Source organism: Dama dama, chromosome 23 (genome assembly GCF_033118175.1).
Source record: "Dama dama isolate Ldn47 chromosome 23, ASM3311817v1, whole genome shotgun sequence".
Taxonomy (NCBI): domain Eukaryota; kingdom Metazoa; phylum Chordata; class Mammalia; order Artiodactyla; family Cervidae; genus Dama; species Dama dama.
In genome coordinates, this window is record NC_083703.1 from 77,916,602 (window position 1) to 77,942,889 (window position 26,288).

The 26,288-nt window shown below is 56.2% G+C and overlaps 1 protein-coding gene across 1 annotated transcript; it reads right to left on the reverse strand.

Annotated features, from left to right (window-relative positions):
- Nucleotides 1-359: 359 nt before the first annotated feature.
- PEDS1 (plasmanylethanolamine desaturase 1) lies at nt 360-25,854 on the reverse strand. The gene is made up of 6 exons (XM_061127476.1): nt 25,641-25,854; nt 18,011-18,130; nt 6,805-6,896; nt 5,467-5,611; nt 3,846-4,058; nt 360-1,836 (listed from the first exon to the last, which is right to left on the reverse strand). Exons 1-6 carry the CDS (start codon nt 25,762-25,764, stop codon nt 1,715-1,717), a joined length of 816 nt encoding a protein of 271 aa, XP_060983459.1. The 5' UTR covers nt 25,765-25,854; the 3' UTR covers nt 360-1,714.
- Nucleotides 25,855-26,288: the final 434 nt, after the last annotated feature.

The following is a 26,288-nucleotide window of genomic DNA, read 5'->3' on the forward strand; positions in this document are numbered from 1 at the left end:
GTTCAATGAATAAATGAACAAGATACTTGTTCAAAATGTCTCCCCATTTGGCTATCCATATAGTTGGTCCCTATTTTTCAAATCTCACCTTCCACTGTCCCCTTGCTCACACCAGTCCAGCCACATTCTTTAAAAAGCCCCAGGCGGGTTCCTGCCTCAGGGCCTTTGCACTACTGTCTGCCCAGGAGGGCTTTCCCCACAGTTCTTTCCCCAACTGGCTCCACCTCCTCCTCCAGGTCTCAGCTCAAATGTCACCTGCTCAGAGAGGCCCTCCTTGACCTGCCAAAGCAGCCTCACCCTTTTCCAATGTCATCCCAAGCGTTTCATTTTCTTTACAAATCACCATCCGAATGTCCGTGTGCATTTATTTATGTTTATTGTCTCTCCCCAGGAAGTCAACTCCTCCAGGGGAGGTCCTTGTTTGTTGGTTCATTTCCATGCCTGGTGTCCAGGCCAGAGCCTGGCACATACCAGATGCCAGTAAACCTTTGCAGAAGGAATTCCTCAGTAGGGCTCTGCCTCCATGTCTCTATCACCATGATCTCCTACGTGAAAATTCCTCACAGAATCACAGGTCCCCGTTCCAAAAGGGTCTGGAGCAGATGTCAACACTGATTCACTGTCTTGGTGGAAAAAGCCTCCATCCTTAGCAGAGGACTGCGGGGGAAGCTGGGAACAGGGGCGGGTGGGGCCTCACCCTCCAGCCTCCTTACTTCCCCTCCCCCAGCCAATCAGGAACCAGGAGGCAGCCCAGGTTAAGTAGACTCTTGCTGCTTTGTTATAAATATATTATGTACATCCAAAACATGACATTAAAATATTACTCCGTGTTACAGAAAAGATATTAAGGCCTTCTATTATTTACATTAAACAAGCAAGCACCGTTAAAAAAAAAAATAACCGAAACAAAAAAGCCCCACTCTTCCTTCTGACATACCCTCAAGTCAGAGGGGACACCGTGTCTCTTTCCAGTGACCAAGACCCTTTGCAGGGGCTGTGCCCTTCGAAGACATCCTCCGATTAAAAATGTCAGCTCTGGCTGGAATCACACAGGCAGATGGGGGAAAGGTCGGGGACAACGGAACCCAGACTCAATCAGGAAATTCTGGCTTCATCTGGCCGGCTGCCCCCAGACCCCTGCTGCACTTTGCTGCCCTTGGGTGGACAAGCTAGGCTGAAGGTGGTGACTGGGGCTGTCTGTCCACCCAGGCCTTCGGAGTCCAGTCTGCAGGGCCACAGCAGGGTGACGGTCCAGGGACACTCAGCTGTGCCTGGGGGCTCCTAGAGCCCTGCGGGCAGACAGACAGGAACAGGTAAGATGACTCAGTGCCCCGATATCAGCCACGCTGAAGGGCTCCCAGTGGGGCAGGAGGTGGTGGGAGTGTGGGGGGCGGTGAGCTTGTCCTCAGCCCAGGGGATGGCCGAAAGGGCGGGGCTCTTCTTCTTTTTTTGCAGAGTCAGGCTTGGCAGACAGAGCAGCTCAGGTGGCTAGGGAGGGGCCAAGGGAGGAAAAATGAAAAGAAGGAAATGAAAAAAATCAGTGGCTCAAGTATTGTGTCACAAGGGGGGGTGGGTGGGCTGGAGGTGCCCGGGCCCAGCCCAGAAGGTGTCCTCTCCACCTGGAGTGGCCAGCGCGAGGAGGCTGGAGTTTGGCAGATGGCTTCAGTTTGGGGGAGCTGGGGAAGGCTGGCAATGAGGTGGTGGCTTGGAGGAGTTATTTGATCTTCTGCGCCCATTTCATGTCGTCTGCCCGAGGCTTCTCGCCTGTCAGGGCCTGGATAATGTCCTCCAGGCGTCGCCAGAAGCCCATCTTCTCCAGAGGGTAGTTGAGCCAGCCTGCAGCAGAGACAGGGCAGGGAGGAGTGAGGAGGGGTTGAATGGGAGAGCAACAGAAAGAGCACAGAGAGAGACAGCTGGCCCTGCCTTGGGCAGCGGAGGAACTGGTCTGCTGAGTGCAGGGGAAAAGGGCTGACCAAGCAATCTGGGGATGGGGGCTTCCCATCAATGGGCTGAGGGGCTGCTCAAACATACCTTCAACCCTTCACTCGCCTTCTTATTGAGCGCTTACTATATGGCAGGCACAGAGGCAGTATTTCCTATCCTTTGGCTCTAATTGCCACCTCTTCCAGGAAGCCTTCCCTGACTACCACTTAGCAGCCCTCTAGGCCTTCACCCATCCTTATTTCTTTACCTGTAACCATCCTCATTAATTTGTCACTTCCTTATGTAGTGTTGGTTTTGATCTCCAGCTCCCAACCAGAACCCCATGTTCTTTCACCGTTGATCCTGTTGGATCCCAGGGCCTAGGATGATGTCTGGCATGGTACGTGCTAAGTGAATAGTCTTATTTCCATTAAATAAGTCTCATAATCTTATTTAATCTGCATTACAGTCTCCTGCCCGAAGCTTAAACTAGGTATTGTTATCAGTCCCATTTTCCACATGAGAAGACTGTCTTGGAGGGCAGTCTCCCAGTTAGTACCTGGCCAAACCAAGACTGGTCCCAGCCCTGGCTGAACAATTAAGTGATCTCCTGAACAGCCTAAATTTTACCCCTCCACCTGCTCCTAAAAAGCATGACTTTAGGATGTACAAAAAAATATTATCTGTGGCTCTCAGTTCTGCTTTCAGAAAGGCAAAAACAAAAATCCCTACAAAATACCTGACCAAACTAAACCAAAGCAAAACTGAACCCCTGCTCCCACACCCGTAGGCGTAGCTTGCTGAGTACCCGCTATGTGACAGGCACTTTGCATCTGCCATCTGACCATACCGCAGCCCTGGGAGGTGGTGCGTGAAGGAGTGGCTGGAGCCCCATCTTGTGAATGAGAAAACTGATAACCAGGGAGGCTTGTGAGCCTCTGAAAGTTGCATATGGAGGAGCTGAAGGTTACCCAAGTTGGCCTGACTTAACAGCGCCGTGGTGTACTTAACCTTAAAAAGATACCCGCGGGCCCCGGAACACCTGCTCGCCTCACCTCCTTGGCACTGGCTCCCTGACTGCGCACGGCACGTGGGCTTCCTGACTGCTCCCGGGTGCATGTTCTGGCCTCAGGGCCTTTGCACTTGCTGTGCCCTCTGCTTGGACTGATCTGTCCTTATTTCTCCACAGGGCCCCTCTCACTGTTTTCTGATCTCCTTTATAAACAGCCACACCCCGCTCCCCCTGACTCTCTGCTCTTCACCCTGCTTCGTCTGTCCCCACGGCGTCTCTGAAACCTGGACTTTGCCAGCTCTCCTATCCTTCTGGCCCCCACTGCACACCAGCCTCCTCGCTGCTCCTGAAACAAACCAGGCGAGTGTTTTCCTGCCTCCTTCACTTATTGCTCCTGCCGCCTGGAGAGCTCTTCCTCCAGGTCTCATGACTCTCTCCCTCAGTTCAAATGCCACCTTCTCCAGGAGGCCTTCCCTGACCACCTCTTTTATAGGGGCAGAGCTCCCTATTTCCGTCTGCTACCCCCTTCTGTGTTATTGTCTTCCTTGGCAGTTAGGACTGTCAGATGTAGTACTCATTACCTGGGATGTCCCCTCTTAGAATGCCATAAAGGTAGGGATTTTTGTGTTTTGTTCACATAGCAGGTGCTCAGTAAATATTTGCTAGATGATGGGTGGTTGGAATCACAACTCTATGAAGAGGGTGCATGTATGTCTGTTTTATTTATGGCTGTGTCCCTGGCACCTAGAAGGGTGCGTGGCACATAGTAGGTGCCCAAGAAATGCGTGTTCTGAGACAAAGTTCCTCCAGGACTGCGCCTCCTCCCCCGTGACCTCTGCCCCGACCCTAAGGATGGAGTGGCGGTCGGAGTGGGGGGGGCAACCCGTCCCCTGCTACCCTGTGAATGCACCTGTGGTGATGCAGAAGTAGGTCTCGTGGGGCGAGACGTGATGGATGCGATGGTGTTTGCGGGGCAGGATGACGTGCCAGTCTTGCAGGAAGATGACCCAGCGCGGCAGCCCGAAGTACGTGTGCGACCACTTGTGGATCTGGTTGGTGAAGGTGCTAAAGATGATCAGGCAGAAGACGAAGCACTCCCAGGGGTACAGCTGCTCCAGGACTTCTGCAGGGTGGGGAGCAAGAGGGTGGGTGTCCACAGGCCCCAAACAGCTGTCACATAGGGCGGGGGCCCACTGCCAGCCTGGCCCTCATCCCTTGCCCCTGGGCAGCAAACTTCCCGGGACAGCAGGCACCCTGGCCTCCTCCTAATGTTCCACACGGCCTCCGGCAGGCTCAGACTCTCCTCTGGCCTCAGTCTTCCCTTCTGCTCAGTGGGCAGAATGGGAATAAGCAGAAGTAATGGTTGAGAATACGGGCTTTGGAGTGAGGCAGGGCTGGGTGCAGGTCCCTGCTCTGACATTTCTTGACTGTGTGAACTTGGGTCAGCGACTCTACCTCTTTGCATCTCAACTTCCTCATCAATGAAATGGTAATAAATCTTGGTCCGGATTCCCTAGAAGCAGAGCCTCGCTGAGACAAGGACTCATGTGCATGTGATTTATCTGACTGGGGAGGGGAATCTTCTGAAAAACACCCAGAGGAGTGAGGAAAGCAGGACAGGGCAGGGGAAAAGTTAAGCAAAGATGGGATGGCGGGGGGGGGGGGGGGTCTTGTCTCAGCCTGATCCTGGGGGGCGGAGGGTGGATTCTGAAATGCTGATGACTCCACAGAGTCGGTCCCACTCAGAGGCAGGGGGCTGGTCTTTTGCAGGCTTTTTGGGTCACTGACTTCAGGCTTAACCCAAGGGGAGGGGCGGGACCTGTGCTGGCAGTTCTCAGAAGGGAGCTCATGGCCGCCACCACCACTAAGAGCAGAGGGGAGAGGATGTGGGCGGGAACCATAAACACTTGGCCCATCTCCCCATGGGGGGCTGCTCTGAAGACCAGCAAGGTGTCAAGCTGTTAGAACAAGACCTGGCTCAGAGGAAGGGCTCTTCCCCTACCTTCTCCTGCAATAAGGTCAATGAGGCTCAGAGAGGTGATGGGACTTGCCTTGGGACAAGTTTCCTTCCCCAAACAGGTAGGACAGAGCTCTGAACTCAGGATTGAGTTTGCAGGCTATGTATACTCTTTCCACTAAGCCCAGGCAGCAAGATCAGAAGCCCCCAGGGCCAGGCAGGTGAATTCAAATGAACAAGGTGGAGGTGGGGGGAAGGTTAGGACTGCAGGGAGCAGTGGGGACTGCGGCAAACTGGAGAGTGTGCATCTTGTCTAAGGGGGACCCCACAGCTCAGCTCCGGCCCAGTGCAGCCAAGTAGGAGCCAGGACCCAGGTCAGATTGTTCAAGAGAAGCTGGAAACACAAATCTGTATGTCAAATATCCAAACTTTACACGAGGGCAACTAACTAAACTTTTATAACACTGAGGGGCCAAACAGCCACATGAGCTACGGGAGGCTCGTGGGAGGGGTGCGCATCCGCTTGTCCCCGAGGGCTCCCTGGAGGTCCCCCTGCCCCAGCGGGCATGCTTACCTGGGCTCCGGGTGCGGAACTTGTAGGCCATGTTTAACAGAGGCAGCAGCGTCAGCAGGCAGTTGTCCCCGTTGGTCTCGATGAAGTCGTGCCGGGTGATGGCTGTTGGGTCGATGTGATGCTCCCGGAACGGCCGGATGAAAGCCTAGGTGAGGTGGGGGGATGGGAGAGGGCACAGAGCCGCCCAGTCAGCCCCTCTCCCTGACCGCCTGCACACACACCCCGCGCGGGAGCGCCTCCTTGTCTCTGGCATGCCGCCCCAGCACGGCACTGCTGTGGGTCCCCCCAGCCTTCAGGCTCTGGGTCTAGCAGCTTTAGCAGAAGATGGATGGAAATGACCTGGTGGGGGCCTCCGGCTGGTACTGCCCCTCCATGGGCCTCAGTCTCCGAACCTGGGCTATGGACAGGGGGTTGGCGACAACCTCCACCCTCCTCTCCTACCCTGAGGCAATTGAGGAGGCCCCTTACACTACTGACAGGCTGGGCCCTTTCTTTCTTTCCAGTATCCAACCCCTCCTTCTGGTAAGAGCCTCCGCTTCTTCTCTTAGTCCCAGCTGCTCCAATCAGGCTGCCTCCTCGGACCCCGGCCCAGCCAATCAGAGCGCTCCATTCCTCTGGCCACAGTGACTGGCTGTGTGACAGCCACGTGATCCAAGCGAAGCCAATGGGGATGAGCTGTGGGACTCTGGTCCTAACTATGGGAAAGGGGGCGGTCTCTGGGGAGCGCCGAGCTGGGAGGACGGACGTCGAGGCAGTGGACGGCCATCCCGGCCACCTTCCCAGGGGAGAGCCCGCGTGAGAGTGCAGCCAGCGGAGGGCAAAGCAGACACAGACGTGGAGAGGGACGGGGTCCAGAGAACACGGTCTGTTCGTCCTACTGGACACAACCACGCCCTAACTTGGCTTCTAAAATTTTTAGTACACAGATCAGTACCTTTCTGTGGTTAAGTGTGTACCAGATTTTCTGTCGCAATCAAAACATCTGACTGACACCAGATAAAGTTCAATGAAAAGGAACAGTGAGGTGCAGCAGGGCAGGCAGAGGAGAACAAGATGCGGTGTGGTCCCCAAGTTCAAGGGGGTCCAGTGAGGTGGACATGTATCAAAGCTCTCTGTCCCAGGCCTGATGCTTTGGCGTCCAGGAAATCCCAGGGGATTCCTGTTCTGGTCTTGAAGGCGGGTGAGGCGGGGTGGGCGGGGTCAGGCTGGAACCACGGTTCCTATCTTACGGATAGGGAAATGGGCTCAGAGAGGAAAGGGGACTCAGCCCAGGTCAGACAGTCCCACCTCCTCCTGGAGGAGACAGGCTGGGCTTCAGGGCTGGGCCAACATACGCACCTTCCCCACGATCGGCAGCTCCACGGAGCCCCAGGTGTCGGCTCCCCAGTGCACCAGGCCGGACAGGAAGTCAGCAAGCAGAGCCCCTGCCACTGTGGACAAGAGAAGGGTGAGCCGGAGGTGGGGGGGACGAGAGCACGTCCCTGCCCGCTCCCCGCCCCAACTCAGGAAATCACTCACTCACTCATTCACGTTAGGGTGCTCCCTTCTCTCCTTGGGACACTTTGCTCCCTGTGAATGGAGCTGCAGTCTGTGCCCCTTCACTTGATCGTCCCCAGGGAGAGGCGGGGCCTCACCGGCCAGGTGAGCCTGGAAGAGTATACTGGGCTCAGCTTGCCCGGCCTTTCCCGCTAGGAGCCTGCTGGCCCCTTCTCTCAGACCCACAGTCACCCCACTCTTCTCCAGTGCTGCTGGTGATAGATGGCAAGGTCATTCCGGGGTTTGGTGCCCAGAAGGAACTGAGGTCCAGACAGAAGCCACACCCCCGCAACCCAGCTTTTACCAATTGTCAATGTGATCATTTGGCCCCCAGCAGCCTTTTCAGAACAAAGACCCCTCAGAGTCCCCCCCAAACCACTTGCTCACGTGAGGGTTCAGTATATCCAGAGGGTAAGCGCTGTTACACCTGGACTCACAAGCCAGCTGTCACTCGCCGGCTGTGTGACACTGGGCGTGTTCCTTAACCTCTCTGCGCCCCAGTTTCCTCCAGACGGATGAGAATGAGGAGGATTAAAAAAGAACACGGCAGCTATCGTTTATTGAATACTTTTTCTCAGTGCCAGACATGCTCGATCTTCACGAATTCTCACCATCTATTAGAAGCTGGTACCATCTTTATTTTTACTTTATAGAAGTGGAAACTGACGCTTGGAGGATAGAAGTAACTAGACTAAGGTCGCACACATGGCAAGTGGCAGAGCTGGGCTCTTAAGCTACCTTGGGGTCCAAATATAACTCGGTAGGATGTACCACGACACTGTCCACATGGGGAAACCAAGGCAGAGTGGCCAGCCCACTGCCCGAGGTGACACCCCAGCACCACCCCATCCTGCTCCCCACTGCCTGCGTCTCAGCCCTACTGGCATATTCCCCTTCCCTTACACCCCCTTACAAGCCTCTGGGTCCCTGCACTTGCTCTTCACCCTGCTGGAACATTCTTTCCCAAAATGTAACACAGCTCACTCCCTCACTTCCTTCAGATCTTTGCCTCAAAGGTCCCCCGAGGACACCTGATCTAAAACCGTAACCACCCCCATCTCCCAGCATTTCCTGCCTCTCTTCTTCTCCAAGCACCTATCACCTTGGACTTCACTTCTGTTTACTGTCTTCCCCTATAAAAATGTCAGCTCCACAAAGTCAGGAATTTTCGTTTTTTGTTTATGGCTGCATCCTACTTCTCGGCACACAATATGGGTCGGTAAACATCCGTTGAATGAGTCGATGGGAGGTGCTAAGTACAGTCTGTAGTGCAGAGGGAGCCCTCAATACTATTGTTATCTTTGCTGTTGTTCAGTCATTTGGTCCATAAAGGCGGCATTCTGCAGGGACCTACTGTGTGCCCAGCGCTAGAGCCAGAGATGCATCGGACATTGGCTGGGCTCATGTCATTGGGACAGAGAGATAAGGGGCAGGGGGATTTCCCAGGTGGTACAGTGGAGAGGAATCTGCCTGTCAGTGCAGGGGACATGGGTTCGGTCCCTGGTCTGCGAAGATCCCACATATGGCAGGGCAACGAAGCCTGGGCGCCACAAGCAGAGAGTAGCCCCCGCTTGCCGAAACTAGAGAAAGCCCACGCACAACAGTGAGGACCCAGCACAGCCGAAAATAAAGAAAGGAAGGACAGGGTGAGGAAGGGGTGACACTGCCTGGGGGCCGCGCTGGGGAGGGGAAGCCATGCCAGGGCTCTAAGGCCGGTGCACAGGCCTGGGCAGCCGTGCTCCTCAGGGGCGGTGCAGGGAGGGCGGGCTGGGCTGGGGAAGGGGCTGGCGAAGGCTGGGAACCCAGGGCTTTTGTGCTCGCTGCTCCTCTATCCAGCACCCCACCCCCTCCCTGAGACCCCTGAAGGGCTGGCTCCTCCTCCTTCTTCTAGTTCAGAGTAAACATCACGGAGCCCCTGGCTAAAGCCGTCCTCCCAGGCAGGTGCTCTCGGTCACGTCTCCTTGCTTGCTTTCTCTCACAGCACTGCTCACCATCTGAGGGGACAGCCTCGTTTATTTTCTCCACTTCTCGGATGAGCAAAGGGGCTCAGGGAGGTTGAAGCACCTTCCTGAGTGGCAGACCTGGTTTGAGAAGAGGTTAGTCTACCAGTCTCCAAACCCAGCACCCTTTCATGCCCGTAAACTGTGCCTCAGTAGGTCCAGGGGCATTAATAGAGCTCCTGCTGCATACCACAGGATGCTGTGTGCACACGGCCTTGTGTCTACACGAGGGGATGGCGCCACTGTGGCCGAGCTGGGGGGAGCCAGACCCAGAGTCGGAGGCACTGCTGTAAGACCGTGGGCAAACTCCTCGCCTGCTCTGGGCCGCAGCGTCTTCACTTTGCCAGCGAAGGGTCAGCGGAGGTGCCCCCATCCCGTCAGCCTGAACTAACGCTGCCTCAGGAGAACACAGCCCTCCAGCAGGCTCCCTCATGGCGCCGCTTCCCTCCTCACCCTTGTTCCATGCAACCACCAGTCTGCTTCCCATAATTATACATTGGTTTTGCCAATTCTGAAACTTCACACAGATGGATCCTTACGGGATGTGCTTTCTTGGGTCTAGCTTCCTTCACTAGCGTAATGCTTCTAGAGGCATCCATGTGGTTGTCTCAGGAGTTTATCCTTTTCATTGCCAAACAGTATTCCACCACCTGGATGTACCACAGTGCATTTATCCATTTTGCTGGTGTACAACGAGGCTGTTTCCAGGTTGGGGCTGGAATGACTCAGCTCCTGTGAACTTCCATTCACAAGCCTGTGTGAGGACATATGCCCTCATCTTCTTTGGGTAAAGACATCAGCTATCTACCTACCTATCCATCTACCCACCCATTTCCTTATATATTTTTACTTGATATTTATTGAGCACTTATAGTTACCAGGCCCTGTGCCAGCACCTTAAATGTTTTATCTCTCTTAATCCCTAAACTGTACCAAGGCCAGTCCTAAGCCGGTTACAGATCTCATCTCCTTAATCGTCCTAAGCACTTAATCCTTACAGATGATGTGTGCGTGGTAAGTCGCTTCAGTCATGTCCGACTCTTTGCGACCCCACGGACTGAAGCCCGCCAGGCTCCTCTGTCCGTGGGATTCTCCAGGCAAGGATACTGGAGTGGGTTGCCATACCCTCCTCCAGAAAATCTTCCCAGCTCAGGGATCGAACCTGTGTCTCTTATGTCTCCTGCATTGGCAGGCAGGTTCTTTACCACCTGAGAAACTCCTTACAGATGATAATAATAAAAACAGTATTAGAAAAATGTTTTGTAACCACAGTTAACACTAGGGTGCTTCCTGTGTGCTGGGTCCTTTGTCAAAGGTATTATTGGGTATATAAATCCCCACAGATTAAACATGTGCTGTGCAGTGACCTCTCTCCAAGGGGAGTAACAATACGAAAGGGAGGTGGTGAGAAACCTGACAAACACCACTTGAGCCCGGTGGTCAAGGTCAACGTCACGGTGACAAATCATGCTGATAGTACATATCCTTGCGATAGATGGTGATGAAAATGGCACTTGACCTCTGGGCTCTTCCTCCCCAGGACACACAGCCCACTAAGAAAAACACTAGACAAATCCCGGCAGACGAGCATCCCACAAGATACCAGCCCTCCTCCAAACTGTCCGGGTCACTGAAAACAAGGAGGATCCAAGACACTCACAGCTCAGGAACCTCAAGGGACATGACAACTAAACGTGATGTGGGATCGTGGATGGGATCCTGGGATAGAAAAAGGGCAGTAACTACAAATTAAGGACATCCGTATATGCTGCTACTTTACAACGGATGACCAGCAAGGACCTACTGCACACAGCACAGGGGACTCCATCAGTGAGTGGCAGCCGGGATGGGAGGGGAGTGTGGGGGAGGAGGATGGTACGTACGGCTGAGCCGCTCCACTGTGCTCCTGAAACCATCACAACGCTGTCAACTGGCTATCTATCCTCCAACATAAAACAAAAAGTTAAGAAACAACCAACCAACAACCAAACAAACAAAAAAACCCAAGAGACCACATAGTTCCATTTACATGAGATACCCAAACTATGAGAATCTACTGATAAAGAAAGATCGGTTAGGACTTAATGGCTAAGAGGTACAGGGCTTCTTTGCAGGGTGATGCAAGTTCTAAAGTTGACTGTGGTGATGATCAGGTAACTTGGTAAATTTACTAAAATCTACTGAATTGTGCACTTTGTATGGGCGAACGAAATATTGTGTGAACGATATGTCGACAAAGCTGTTACCTAAAAAAATTTTAAAAGCTGAAAAAAACTTAAGGACCTCTGAATGAACTATGGACTTAACTTCATAATAATGTATGCATATTGGTGCATTCATTGTAACACACATATGATATTAATATGAGGTGTACTAATAAGGGGGAGCTGGGGCCAGGGCTTATATGTGAACTTGCTGTACTATCTGCTCATTTCCTGTAAATCTAAAGCTGTCCTAAAAAAGGAAGTCCATTAAAAAAAAAAAAAAGAGTACCATCTCACTTCATGTCCACTGTGATGGGCCCTACCACATCCCACTTGCCAGAGGAAGAAGTGAGACCTGGAGGGTAAGGAGCGGTCAGGGCTGCTGGTCGGTGGGCAGAGACCAGAGAGAGGGCTGTTCCTGATGACGCTGAGCCTTCACGTCCAGATCTGAGACAGGAACAGTACTTATGTCACTTAAGTACCATCAGCTAATAAAAAGGGAATGCGGGTCCTAAGGGCTTCCCAGGTGACCAGGGGTCAAGAATCCGCCTGCCAGTGCAGGAGACACAAGAGACGCAGGTTCCATCCCTGGGGTGGGTAGATCCCCTGGAGACGGAAACGGCAACCCACTCCAGCATTCTTGCCTGGGAAATGCCATGGACAGAGGAGCCTGGCGGGCTGCAGTGCACGGGGGTGAAAAAAGTCACACAAAGGAGCGCTGGGCACACACTGCAGGTCCTCGGGACACAGTAAGCGTCCTCCCAACGTGGCCAGTTAGTAGTTAAACACCGCTCCCCTCTCAGAGCCTCCGTGGTGTCATCTGTCTAGTGACCAGCCCCTGGCCTTTTCTGGCTGCCCAGCAGGGAGGAGGGACATGGGCTTTACGGAGATGCCAGGAATTATTTTTGGAGAGAGAGAGTCCTGTCCCCGCCGCCATGAGGAAATGGCTCTGTGCTCTATAGGCCGTGGCCGTTTCCAGAACAGCGAGTCCAGGCCTCCAGGCCTGCTGCCCAAGTCCTCTTTAACGGGGGCAGGGCTGGCAGAGGCGGGCACACAGAAGCTTCTTTGTCCCAGGGCTGGTGCCAGCGCCTGGTGGCTGGCTCACCCTGGGGGAGGCCTGAGCCTGGTCACCACCCTGCCTGCAGGATACGGGGCCGGGCTAGGAGACCATGATGACTCACCCCAGCTACCCTGACTCACCCTGAGACCCTGAGACAGCCCCCGGGGCCTCCATTTCCCCACAGGCCACGTGCTGGGACTTCCCCGCCCCGCCCACCCTGAGGCCTGGTGTGGAGACAGGGCTGAGACAGAAACAGACCCCGCTGAGGGCTAGTCCCTACTGTGTGTTGTGTGTGTGTGTTTAGTCGCTCAGCTGTGTCCGACCCTCGGTGACCCCATGGACTGTAGCCCACCAGGCTCCTCTGTCCATGGGATTTTCCAGGCAAGAATACTGGAGTGCCTTGCCATTTCCTCCTCCAGGGGATTGAACCTGCAGGGCAGGCGAATTCTTTCCCGGATGAGCCATCAGGGAAGCCCTGGTCCCTCCGGTCCTGGGGCCAAATCCTGTCTTTACCACCTTTTGGCTCAAATTCAGCAGAGACTCCTCCAGGAGGCTCCTCCTCCAGGGCAGACTCCTGACCGTGAGGCCGGCCACGACCGACCGGACCCGAGGCCCTGTGACTACTGACTCACTGCTGACCTCTGCACTCACCGTGCCCTCAGCCTGGAACCCCCGCCCTCCTTCGTCTGCCAGGAATTTCTACTCCCTCCTTCCGGCACCAGCTCACCACCCCATTTTCCCTCCACGTGCCCCAAGTGCAGCAAACCGCTCAGGGCTCCCTCGGCCACTCCTGGGTCACTCATGCGCGGCGGCCAACGCCGTCCTTGTGCTGAAGACCTCCAAGCGGGCAAAGCCGACGGTCCCCTCGTGGCCCCGGCTTGCTGCTCTGCGTGGTGGCTGTTCCTCGCTGACCCCCAAGTCTTCTGAAACACCTTCTCGTCTAGGTCTGTGCGATCCCGCCCGGCTCCCCATCTTCCCTCTTGGCTGGCTCTTCCTCCTCTTCCCGCCCTGGAAACCCTGGGGGTCCCAGGCCTCTGCTCTGTTCTCACAGAGCAGCCCCAGGGGCCCTCCGCCAGCACCTGGGCTTCGAACAGCGTCTCTCCTCCCGGGACTCCCGGATTTCCGGTTCCGGTTTCCTGCTGGAGGCCTTCCAGCGGCCGCTCCTTCCGGGCTGTTGGCGGCCTCTCCCCTCAGGCTGCCGACCCCTCTCCCTCTCACCGCCACAGCCAACCTGTCAGCACCTTCTGGCAGCTCACCCTTCACAGTGCACCCGGCTCTGACGACTTCTCACCACCTCCGCTGCCCTTCTGCGGTCTGGACCACCACCTTCGCCTCCCCTCCAGCCCTCCCTGCTGCATCAGATGATGTCGGCTCCAAGGGGAAAAGGTCAGTTTTCATTCCAATCCCAAAGAAAGGCAATGCCAAAGAGTGCTCAAACTACCGCACAATTGCACCCATCTCACACGCTAGTAAAGTGATGCTCAACATTCTCCAAGCCAGACTTCAGCAATATGTGAACGGTGAACTTCCAGATGTTCAAGCTGGTTTTAGAAAAGGCAGAGGAACCATTGCCAACATCCGCTGGGTCATCGAAAAAGCAAGAGTTCCAGAAAAACATCTATTTCTGCTTTATTGACTACCCAAAGCCTTCGACTGTGTGGATCACAATAAACTGTGGAAAATTCTGAAAGAGATGGTAATACCCACCTGACCTTTCTCCTGAGAAACCTGTATGTGGGTCAGGAAGCAACAGTTAGAACTGGACATGGAACAACAGACTGGTTCCAAATAGGAAAAGGAGTACATCAAGGCTGTATATTGTCACCCTGCTTATTTAACTTATATGCAGAGTACATTATGAGAAACGCTGGGCTGGAGCGTTTCTGGAATCAAGATTGGAATCAAGCTGGAATCAAGACTGCTGGGGGAAAAATCAATAACCTCAGACATGCAGATGACACCACCCTTATGGCAGAAAATGAAGAACTACTAAAGAGCCTCTCGATGAAAGTGAAAGGAGAGTGAAAAGGTTGGCTTAAAGCTCAACATTCAGAAAACTAAGATCATGGCATCCGGTCCCATCACTTCATGGCAAATAGATGGGGGAAACAGTGGAAACAAGTGGCAGACTTTATTTTTGGGGGGCTCCAAAATCACTGCAGATGGTGACTGCAGTGATGAAATTAAAAGATGCTTGCTCCTTGGAAGAAAAGTTATGACCAACCTAGACAGCGTATTAAAAAGCAGAGACATTACTTTGCCAACAAAGGTCCATCTAGTTGACTATGGTTTTTCCAGTAGTCATGTATGGATGTGAGAATTGGACTGTAAAGAAAGCTGAGCGCTGAAGAATTGATGCTTTTGAACTGTGGTGTTGGAGAAGACTCTTGAGAGTCCCTTGGACTGCAAGGTGATCCAATCAGTCCATCCTAAAGAAGATCAGTCCTGGGTGTTCATTGGAAGGTCTGATGTTGAAGCTGAAACTCCAATACTTTGGCCACCTGATGCGAAGAACTGACTCCTTGAAAAAGACCCTGATGCTGGGAAAGATTGAGGGCGGGAGAAGGTGACGACAGAGGATGAGATGGTTGGATGGCATCACCGACTCAATGGACATGAGTTTGGGTAAACTCTGGGAGTTGATGATGGACAGGGAGGCCTGACATGCTGCAGCTCATGGGGTTGCAAAGAGTCGGACACGACTGAGCGACTGAGCTGAACTGAACTGGCTCCAAGGGGACAATCACCAGTGGCTTCTCACGGCTTGTAGAATAAAATTCCAAGTCAGACCATGGCCTTTAAAGCCCCGCACGGCTGGTCCCCACGGGTCTCTGAGCTGCCCCCAACTACTTTTCCTTTGGTCATTTTCTCCAGCCACACTGGCCTCCTTTCTCTTCTCCAAGTGTGTGGGGCTCACTCTGCCTGGAGAGAACCCCGGAGAGAACCCCTTGCCCAGCTCCCTCACTGCCTGCAGGTCTCTGTGCAAACGTTCCTTTTCCAGAGAGACCATCCCTGACCTCTTACCTATCATCTTCCCTGCCAGTTTCCGCCAATCTTGACTTTGCCACCCAGGATGGCATCATCTGTCTGTATTTATTAACTGAGCACCTTTTCAAGCCTTCTGGCTCCTTGGCTTTCTGGGGCCTGCCAGGGGCACCAGAACCCCTGGGAGATAGCAGCAGGCTAGAGGTGGCTTCTGTAGGCTGGCACAGTGCCCTTCCTTCTGGCGTGTCAACACACAAATCAGGGTGGCTACTTAAATCGATCAGGAACTGTGCAAATACTGCTATCAGGGGATTGTCGGCTGTTATCAGTCCAGAGGCAAAGGTGTTTGGTGGAAGAGCTTAGGTGATAAGCAGAAATCTCCTGACCCCAAGGCTGGAAGATCTGGCTCCAGTGGGGGTGAGGTGGGGGAAGGTGGTGACTACGCGGGGTGCCCAACCTCTTGGCTCACTCAACCCACTCGGGGGCTCTAGTGCCATGGGTCCTTTGCCCAGATTGGGCCAGCCGCTGAGAACACGCTCTCCCTCCTAGTGCAGGCCATACAGTCCCTGCTCAGGGAGTCTGCGGTGTAGGAGCTGGGCAGGTCTGGATACACCATCCCAGACCCCGCTGCTGCCCGACAGGCAAACCACCCGGGTCCCAGAGCACGTGATCGAAGCTCTCTCGCCTGTTGCCACCTACAGGTCAGAGCCCAGGGTGGGGCCTGACACATGGTGGTGTTTGTTGTCATGTAGTCGTTCAGTCGTGTCCGACTCTAGCAACCTCATGGACGGCAGCCCGCCAGGCTCCTCTGTCCATGGAATTTCCCAGGCAAGAACACAGGAGTGGGTTGCCATTTCCTCCTGCAGGGGATCTTCTGGACCCAGGAATCGTACCCGCGCCCCTTAGGTCTCCTGTATTGGCAGGCAGGTTCTTTACCACTAGTGCCACCTGGGAAGCCCTTGGCATGCAGTAGTCTCAGGAAATATCCACAGTTAAACTGACCATTGAGAGGCAAGCTCTGGGCCCCAGGGGGGGAAATGTTGGGCGGTTCCCCTCCCTACCTCGACCCCGTCGCTGCCCTCTCAGCAGGGATGCATCTGGCCCTCACAGTGGCCCCAGCCAGCAGGAACTACGAGCAGCCTCACTTTCCAGATGTGGCATAGAGGCTCAGAGGTGTAACGACACTTGCCCAAGGCCTCAGAGCCTGGGAGTGCCAGAGCTGATGTGAGTCCAGGATGTAGCGGTCTGCTTGTGATCACCCCTAGATGGGGTGTCGGGGCTCACACTGTCAACACCCCTCCCTTGAACGTGCTGCTCCGAGGCAGAGAGGCCGGGGGTGCAGGTCCTTCTCGCCCCTGGACAGAGGGGGCATTCCTGGCTCCTGTGGGCAGGGCCCGGCCCCTCAGCAGTAATGGGTTACCCTCCTTCCCTCCAGCTGGTCCGGCCCCCCAGCACATGCCCACTCCTACCGAAGACCGATGGCTCAATTAGCAGGCCCGAGTGCTACTGGCCTGGGTGGCCAGAAGGCTTTTAATGAGACCGTGGAAGCTGAACACTTGGGGCCGGCCGGCCGGACCAAGGGCACAGCAGCCGCCGAGCCTGGGCGGGGGGACAGACAAGCACTCGAGTCAGAGGGGAGAGCAGGGGGCAGAGTGCGGACAGGAAGGAATGACGTCACCCCAGGGCCCGAGTCAGAAACTCTGTCGTGCTCTCCGTTTTGAGGGGTGACTCCAGCCGGTCCCCGCTCTAAGGCTCGGTCTCCTGCTCTGGATAACGATGCTAACGATGGCAGTGCCCATCGCCCAGGCCATGGACGCATGAGGACTGGCTGATGGAAACCGCACGGCAGGCACCGACACGTGCAGCACGTCCATTCATTCACTCACTGATTTGGTGAGTATTTACAGAGCACCTACTGTGTGAGGCATCGCGTCTGCGGACACAGCAGCAAAGACGCACAAGTCCTAACTCTCAGGGAGAGGATGTGTGAGTGGGGGAGGCAGGGGACAAACGAAGAAACAGAACATAGGACAGAGTGGGGTGCAGGGTGCATGGCAGGGCTGCTGTTGCTGAGGGAGGTGCTCCCTGCGGGGCATGAGGCAGTGAGCCACGCAGGGCTCCGTGGGCAGAGTTCAGGCTCAGGAAGGGCCTGTGCGAAGGCCCCGAGCCAGCGGCATGTCTGACGGTGCCCCGGAGGCACAGCGAGGAGGCTGGTGTGGCGGAAGCGGGCTGAGCTGACGGGAGGAGGGAAGTGACGGGAGGAGGGATGGGGGCCAGGCGGTGCCGAGGAGCTGGTGTTTTGTTCTAAGTAGACCGGGGACAACAGGTCATCGGTGTGAGCTCATGGGGGATCCGATGGGATCCTCCCGGCTGCCTGTGGACAGTGGAGGGCTGAGGTGGAGGTGGGGAGGCCACGGAGGAGGCTTCTGCCACAGTCCAGGCCGGAGGACAGTGCTGGACCAGGGAGGGGATGGTGGATGCTGGATACAACTCGAAAGCAGAGCCAGGAGACTTGCTGATGGTGTGGATGTGGAGTGACAGAGGGGAGGAACTGAGGATGATGCCCAGGTCTCTGGGTCAAGCAAGGACACAGCTGCCACCTGTGTGCGATGGGAGACAGGGTCCCCACAGCCTGAACCCCATTCCTGTGCACACACGTACACACACGGGTGTGAGTCGCCATCAGAATGGCGCAGACACTAGGTAGGTCTCTGGCCCCTGGGGAAACCGAGGCAGGCAGCGGGGCTGCGGGCACTCACCCATGCCCAGCATCACGAGGGGCGTTTGCTCCCAGCGGGCCAACAGCAGGAGGTGGACCACGTTGTGGGCGATGAGGCTGAAGCACAGGACCACACAGCACCACTCCTGGAAGCGCTTGCCTGCGGGCAGAAGGGGCGAGAGTGAGTGCAGGGCGGCGGGCCAAGGCCGCGGGATCAAGGATCAGAGCCAGGCGGGGCTGGTCGCGGGGAGGGGGGGTGGTGCTCTCTGACTGTGTTCCATGAGTCTGCAGTGCAGACCGCAGGCTGAATGCAGGGACAGCCTGCCCATTTCACAGAGTGTCACTGAGGCCCAGAGAATGGAACAGGTCTGTCCAACGTCACATACTCCGGGCCAGCTGTGTTAAACCAAGCCCTTCTGCGCATAGGCCTGCTGCCCACGAAGCTGGCCTTACATGTGCTGAGTCTTTGGCAGACAGAACCGGAACGCTGGTCTCGTGGGCCCCTTCGGGCTCTCTCTGGAGACCCCTGAAGGAATTTTAATGAGCTTCTTTTTTAAAAAATTCTCATTATTCCATCACCTGCCCCCTTCTGGTAGGCAATTATTTGGAAGCGCTACAAACAGCTTTTAATTATGCACATTCAGACCCTGCCCCACGTCCATCAAGTGAGGCTCCAGGCAATGAGTCAGGAATTCAGGAGAAACTGACCATGGTTATCACTTCCATGGCTCCAGCCACAGGGCTGATGAGGGGGTCTCAAGCTCTTAACATCTCCAGGGGCTGGACAGGTGGTTTGAAGCAGTGAGTTGGGCTGGGTGGGGAGAGTGGGACACTGTGGCACATGTACCCTTCCTAAAGCACTAGGCACTAACTGGCTGACTATTGCCAGGACAGGGAGTGTGGGCCCAGGGAGGTCAGACCCTCTAATTCTCAAGAGGAGCCAGAAATCAGGATGCAGGTGTGAAACCACCTCTATAATTCTGGCAGGTATTCTTAATATCCTGTGGGCTGGGACAGGCTGATTTCACTCAACTGCAGCTTTGTTGAACGTATCGAAACATTGAGAATAACCTCAGTGTCCACTGCCTGGGGAATCAGACAAGTTAATTTGGTTTACAGTGTTTCTGTTGCCAGGCAAAAAGCCTGGGTGACTGTTCCGATGTGGCTGATGGAGGGACTGGATATTCAGGACAAAGTGGTAAGTGCAAACAGCAAAGTGCCGAACATCCATTTACGTAAAAAAAGAGAAAAAACAAACAACTGTAGAGTTAAGACTGTCTTTTCGCCTCCTTGTGAATTTAAAATTTATGAATGCGATATTTCAGCAAAAATCTCATAATTATAAATTAAAATTTAAAAACGCCAAAGGAAATAAAAACACCGTATGGGTGATGCAGCATGTGACATGGCCCCCAGGAACAGTTTTCTCAGGCAGCTGGTCTCAAGGACAAATCTCTTGCAGATCTCTCCGTGGAACCTCCACCTCCAGGAAGCCACCCACGATTCCTCCTTTAATGCCTGGGATCCCTGACCATGGGGCCCATCATGAGAAACTCTGCCTGCATAACGTCCCCCCTCCCCTCCCTCAATGTCAACTCAGGAGGCCTAGGACTATGCCTGCCTTGCACAGCAGGGCCCCGGCACGCGTTGGTGCTTAATAAATGCTTGTGGAATAACAAATTCCTAACTACAATCCTAGAGGAAAACTGCCAGGCTATGCTTCTGGGCACCCTTCACTGAAGCGCTGCATGACAGGGAACGGGCTCAGAGAGAGAACGGGCCTTGTCCAGGCTGCAGAGAGTGGACTGCGCTCCAAGCCAGAGCCAGAACTTCCGCCCTGTGAGAAGACCAAGGCTCAGAGTGGGCAGAGGACACGCCCAGGGTCGCATCCTTTGTACAGATGGGGACCTTGGGGCCCAGACAGGGCCAGGATCCTCAAGGCCTCACACGGTGGCAGTTGCAGAAGCCCCTCACCGCCCACTCTGCAGTCAGGGGCTGCTTCCTTGGCACCACGGGGCCCCGCTACCCCAGTGGCCCCACCTGGGGTCACCATGACGTGACCCTGACGGGCTTTCCCTTTTGTGGCTCTGGTCTGCGGCCAGGATGGGGGGCTGAGAAGCAGGAAGCCGGGAGGGCCAGTGGTCAGGGACGGGAGATTCCTCAGTATGATCTGTCGCCCCCAGCCTGCAGCGCCAGCAATGAGATTAAGTGACAGGAGCAATAACCAGGCCAATCGCCAGCTGGGTACAGGGTGCGGCCCACGCCAGAGACTCTGCAGACCCACTCGCTCTGTCTTATCTCATTTACCTATCTAGGGCCGCACTTCAGTCTTTCCCAGCACCAGGGTCTTTTCTAAGCATGAGATGGTTGGATGGCTTCGCATCACTGACTCAATGGACCTAAGTCTGAGCAAGCTCTTGGGAGGTGGTGAAGGACAGGGAAGCCTCGGGTGCTGCAGTCCGTGGGGTGGCAAAGAGTTGGACACGACTGAGCGACAGAACAAACGGCCGCACTGGGTCTTCTTGGCGACACACAGGCTTTCTCTGGTTGTGGGGTGCGGGCTTAGCTGCCCTGTGGCGCATGGGATCTTCCCGGAGCAGGGATCGAACCCACGTCCCCTGCACTGGCAGGCAGATTCTTACCCACTGTAATACCAGGGAAGTCCCTCCCGCTGCCATATTTTGCTCTTAGTGTTTTTTTTTTTTTTTTCCAAAAAGGAGCTGCACTTAAAAAAAAAAACCTTAAATTCCTATTTTCCTGCTTCCTTTAAGAACACAGGCTCTGGCCACCTCAGGTCTGAGCCCCTCTCAGATGGGGGCAGAGCTCCCGGCTCACCCCAGCCGTCTCTCCTCCCTGCGGCCTCCTCCTGGGGGGCTTCCCCTGGTGGCAGTGCTGGCCAGGCCCCTGCAGTCATCTGGGTTTTCAAACCTGAGCACAGTCTTTCATTCAAGTCTGTGTGCCTCGAGGGAGGAACTGTGTGATCCCACTGCTTGGATGAGGAAACTGAGGCTCAGCAGGTAAAAACCAAGAGCTGGGTTTGGATCCTGTGCCTGTAAGTGGGATACCTTAGCCTGGATGTTTGGGGCTGTCCTGATTCCAAAGGTAGCCCAACTCTCTCCCCTTGCCATGGACAACGTCCTGAAATCTGAATATTTTCCCATCTAAACTGTCTCTCTAGGCTCTGGGATCTGGAGTCTTCTGCAGAACAGTGCCTCAACTATGACCCAGAAAAAACACATCTATCATAACAAGTGGCATTCACGGAGCACCTCTTATATACCAGGTACACTGCCAGGGAGGATCCCAGCCAGCGCGGCCTGCCATACCCCAAACGCTGGGGGCTCTCTGCCCCGACCTTCAGAGGGGGAAACTAGGCCTGGAGAGGTGAGGTGGCCGAAGTCCCTTGAGAGTCACCAAAGTCAACATGGACAGTTAGCCGGGCCGGGACCGCACGGTCAAGGGGTCTAAATGGTGTCACGTCACAGATTGGCAGGCTGAGGCCAGGGAGGGGAAGGCCTTTCCTCCGGAGAGAGGGCTCGGGCCGCCCCTGGCACAGTGCCGGGCCTTGTTTCCCTAAGCCAGCCCCTGGCTTGACCACAATCGGGGCCAAGGGACACAGGTGATGCCTCTGGCCTGGGGAGGGGCCGAGCTGGCGTGTGGTGGCTGTGCCCGGCTGGCAGGGGCAGGGCGGGGGGCACCTCTGCCTTCCTGGGGACAGGTCACAGCCGGAGGCCTGGCACCGGGCCCGGCTCTTCTGGTTTCAGTCACACGAGCCCTGGAATCTGCCCTTAAGGTGGGTCCGGGGCCACTAGGAGACCCTCGGCCTCAGGGAGGTTGGGGGACAGGAGGTAGTGGGGAGGCAGGGCCCAGAGAGATGCAGAGGAAGACAGACAGACGGGGGAGAACGGCATCAGAGACACAGAGGTGAGAGGCAGGGAGAAGAGGGGGGAAGAGACGGGGGTCTCTACACACACGGAGATGGACAGAACGAGTGTGGCCAGAGAGGGAGAGACAGACACGGCAATGAGGGAGACAAGCCGGGCCAGGAGTGTGACAGACCAGCCTGGCCGGGAGGGGCCTCAGGAGGCCCTCTGGGGACAGAGCCCAGCTCAGCTCCAGGAAGGCAGGCCAGGACCCCCACCCGGCACCCCCCACCCACGCTGAGTACCTGTGTCCCACAGGCCGGAGGGGCTCCGGGGACCCGTCAAGATCCACCCCTGGAGCTGGCATATCCACATAGCCAGAGGTCAGCTGGTACCTGCCAGGAAGCGGGACACCCGCCTCACCTCCGAGCGTGCCCGTGAGGCTGGGGGAGGCCTGCCCAGCCTGCCCACCCTTCACCAAAGCTCACCTGGCAGAGGGTCTGCAGAACTCACACTTGGACCCTCTACGGCTCCCAGGCCCCAGGCCCGTCCTCAGGGCAGACTCTCAGGGTCCAGAGGATCAGGCAGAGGCTCTTCACCCCAAGCTGCCCCGATCAGACCCCTCACGGCTCCCAGCTGACACTAGGCCCACCGTGTCTGGTGCCAGCCCTGCGGGCATGCTGCCCTGCCGCCCTGGAACACGGGCCCCCTCCCGCACCCCCACCCTGGGCGGGCTCACCGCCACAGCGAAGATTCGGAACACGGAACCCAGATCGCCCGCGAACAGTGTTCAGGTTCTGGCCCTGCTAACTCTGTGTGACCGTGACCATCACTCTTTGCTAAGCCTCAGGGAAGGTCTTAAAGGCCAGCCAAACATGTGGTGTCCCTGGCAAGGCTGACCTTCCCCTCTGGTGGGCAGAAGCAAGCTGAGTCCCAGGCAGGACAAGTGCTGGGAAGAACATGTGTGCGGGGGTGGGCTATGAGGAGGCTACAGGGGTCTCGGTTTCCTTCCCTGTAAAACGGAGTTAATACCAGGATGCCCCTGAGACAACTGTAGGGAGGTTGAAATGACAGCATAGGGAGGAAACGCCCAGCACACAGTCAGGGACCAATAAATGTCAGCTATGTTAACTGCCTGATTATTGCTGCCAGCTGTCACGGTACCAACCTACCTCTGGCCCCGTGAATCTCAGGAATTCAGTCCCGGAACCCAGAACCCTTCGTGACTCTGCCCTGGCTCCTTCTGCTCCAGCCCACGGGCCACCTCGGTCTCCCACGAACACTTCAGGCTTGCTCCTGACCTCAGGGCCTCTGCACTTGTTACGTCTGTGTCCCTGGTCTGGACCAATCCTTCCTCAAATATCTTCTGGCGTCCCTCCCTTCTGGTCTTGGTTCAAATGTCACCTGCTCAGGGAGGCCTTAACTGCCCCCCCCTAAAATGTGACTGTCCCCAACTTCTCCCTTTTCGGCTATTTGTTCCGCAGCACTTGCCACCACTGGGCAAGTAAGCTATTTCTCTTATTTACTGGGTTTACGAAAGCCCAACTCTGTTTTCCCTGTTTTGTTCACCACTGTTCCCCCACGGCCTAGAACAAGGACTGGGACAAGGGTCCCAGTGCTCAATATGTATTCAGCCTGGTCCCTTACTTTATACACCAGGCCCAGAGAGATGGAGGTGCTTCCCCAAGGTCAAGGGACAGAGGCAGGCAGACAGAGGCCTATGGAATTTTGGGAAGCCAGTCTCTTTCTGCTTCACTCCCCACTCGAGGCACTCCCCTTGCCCCACCCAAACTCCAAGTCGGGAGGAGACAAGGCCTCTGATTGCAGGTTTGGGGCACCGGGAGACTGTCTGCACCCTTAAATCCCTGAGGGGCTGTCCTTCAGATGGTGAGGGGCACTTGGGGACACCAGAAGTGGACAAAGATGCAGTCATGGTGGAATGAGAAGGGGGGGTCCACAGGGGCAGCTCAGAACACCCTTATGATTTCCATGTCTGCAGGGTTTACTTGAGTGGGTGGAGCTGGACACCAAAGGAGGAGGCCTCTGAATCTTACCCTGGATTTCCAGGTGGTGAGCCTGAGGACCACAGGGATGAGGCAGCGTACCCCAAGACTCACAGGAAAGGTTGGGCTACTGCATTAATAATAGAGATTGCCCGTTGTATGCCAGGCACAGCACAAGATGGATGATCTCATTTCCCCTCCCCAGTGACACTAAGGAAGAGATAAGCTTTATCATATACCCATCTTAGAGGTGACGAAACTGAGGCTCAGAGAGGGCCAGCCCCTTGGCCCAGGTCACACAGTTAAGAAGCGGAGTCAGGATGCTAAGTCCAGGCTGCCCCAGGGAGCACAGGAGGTTTTAGGTCCACAAGCTGGGTGCTGCAGGAACAGGTTGAAGACACTATGGCATCATGGGCCAGGTGCCCAAGTTAGGTATGAAAAAAAAAACACAAACCAGACTCAGAACATGAAACTGCAAATCCAGAAAGGCCTCTGGTGACCTAGGACTCAACGAGAAAGCAAAGGGCCCAAGGTCACACACACAGCTATGGCAGAGACGGTATGTAAACCCTGGTCAGTCAGGGCGGAAAGCCAAAGGTGGTGGTGGACTCGTTCTCACCCCAGGCAAGGGCTGTCTATGCGTGGTGTCCCCGTCCCTCTGCCACGGGCAAAAGGAAAGATGTCAGAATGTTTAACAAATAAATAAAGCTGGATGAGAGCTGGACACCCAAGCACAGGGGCCTCCCAGTCACCTGACTCTGGAGTTCTCAAAGGCAATTCCTTAACCCCTGGGGACACTTGGCTCTGCTGGGGCCTGGCAATGAGATTCGTGAGGCTCAAGTGGAAGTCAGAGAAGGGGGTGGAGGTCGGTGCTTGCTGGAGCAGAAATGGTAGGCCCAGCAGGAAGACACTGGGACCTTGTCCTGGGGGCAGAAGCAGAGCAGGGTCTCTAAGTTTGTGGTCTGGTCTGTGGACACCCCCAAGTCCCTATGGAGGAGGTTCATATAAACATCTACATGGGGGAGAGGAAATGGCTGGGTCTGGGGCTTAAAATTTTGAGAGAAAACTTAAACTGGAAGGTGTGCAGGGAGGGCTCTTACCACCCAGAATTTCAAAATACAGTGTGACAGTTAATTCGGGGGGTGCGGGCGGAGGGATGAGGGTCTGTAAACTGAAGCTATAAATCTAGGATGGGGCTTTGGAGGAAGGGCGTCTGGGGCACTCGGTGCCTGGGGCCCCCTGAGTTGAGGTTCCCAGAGCAGACCTGATATGTTCAGATTTGTGGGGTGAAGTCACTACAGCCCAGGGACCCGGGAGGGGGGCAGACAGGGCCCTAGGGTGTGAAATCTGTATCTGGGGAACCTGGGATAGGGTGTGACGCTTACGGGGGCGGGGGGGTGGCAGTGCATGTCGCTGAGGGGGGTGCCTTCGGCTTGTGGTCTTGGTGTCGTGGATCCCCAAGACTAGGGGCTCTTTACAGCCGCGGGGACCCCGGGCCAGGATTGGGATCCGACAGCGTGATGGGAGCTGTCCGCAGCCCGAGGAGTTGATATGGCAGCTCCTTGATCCGGGGGCTGTCTTTGCATCCAGAAAGCCCCGTGGCTGGGGTTCTGGTTTGCGCTTGGAAGGGGCGCTGGGGTGGGGTCCCCAGACTTAGGGGCGCTACTTGCAAGTTAGGAGCAGCGGCTGGAGCTCTGCATCGGGGCCTGAGGCTGGGGTTCCGATCCAGGGGACCCGGGATCGCGGCCCCGCAGCTCAGGCTGGCTGGTGGCTGCGGGCCGGGAGGGGGGCCCGGAGGTCCTACCTGGGGAGTAGAGCGCGGCCAGCTCGCGGGCCCCGGCGTGCTGCGCGCCCCAGCGCCGGCAGGACGCCGCCTCATCGTCTTCGAGTTCCGGCTGTTGGCCCGGCCCGTCTTCGGCGCCCGCCATTGCCCCTCGCCCGGCCAGCCCGGTGCGCTCCGCTGGCGGCGGCGGCGGCGGCGGCGGCAGGGCCGCGGAATCGCGGCGAGATCACGCCGCCCAATGACTGCCCGGCCCGGGGTGCGGCCGCGGCGCCGGCGGGGGACCTCGCCCGGCCGCGCGTCACAGCCAATGGGGGCGTGCGCCGGGGCAGCGCCAGCCAATCAGCGGCCGCCGAGCCGCAGCCAATCGCGGCGCGCGGGGGGCGGGCCCGCAGCGTGCGGAAGAGCCGGGGGGCGGTGCGTCTCGGCCCCACGCGCTCCTCTGCGCGTTGCCCTCACCCTGCGGGTCGGATCGCGCTGACGGCACCGGTCGGGCTGAGTTTACCCCCCCCGGTGCCGACGGCCGAGGTCTGAGCGGGCGTATCTTGGGCACGCGCAGGCTGGCGTCTGTGACGGGCAGGGGACGCGCGGGGAGGGCCCCTGGCCGGGGAGGGGAGGCCCCGTTTGAGGGTCCCTGGCCGGGGCCGGTTTCAGGGTCTCCGAGGACCCCGA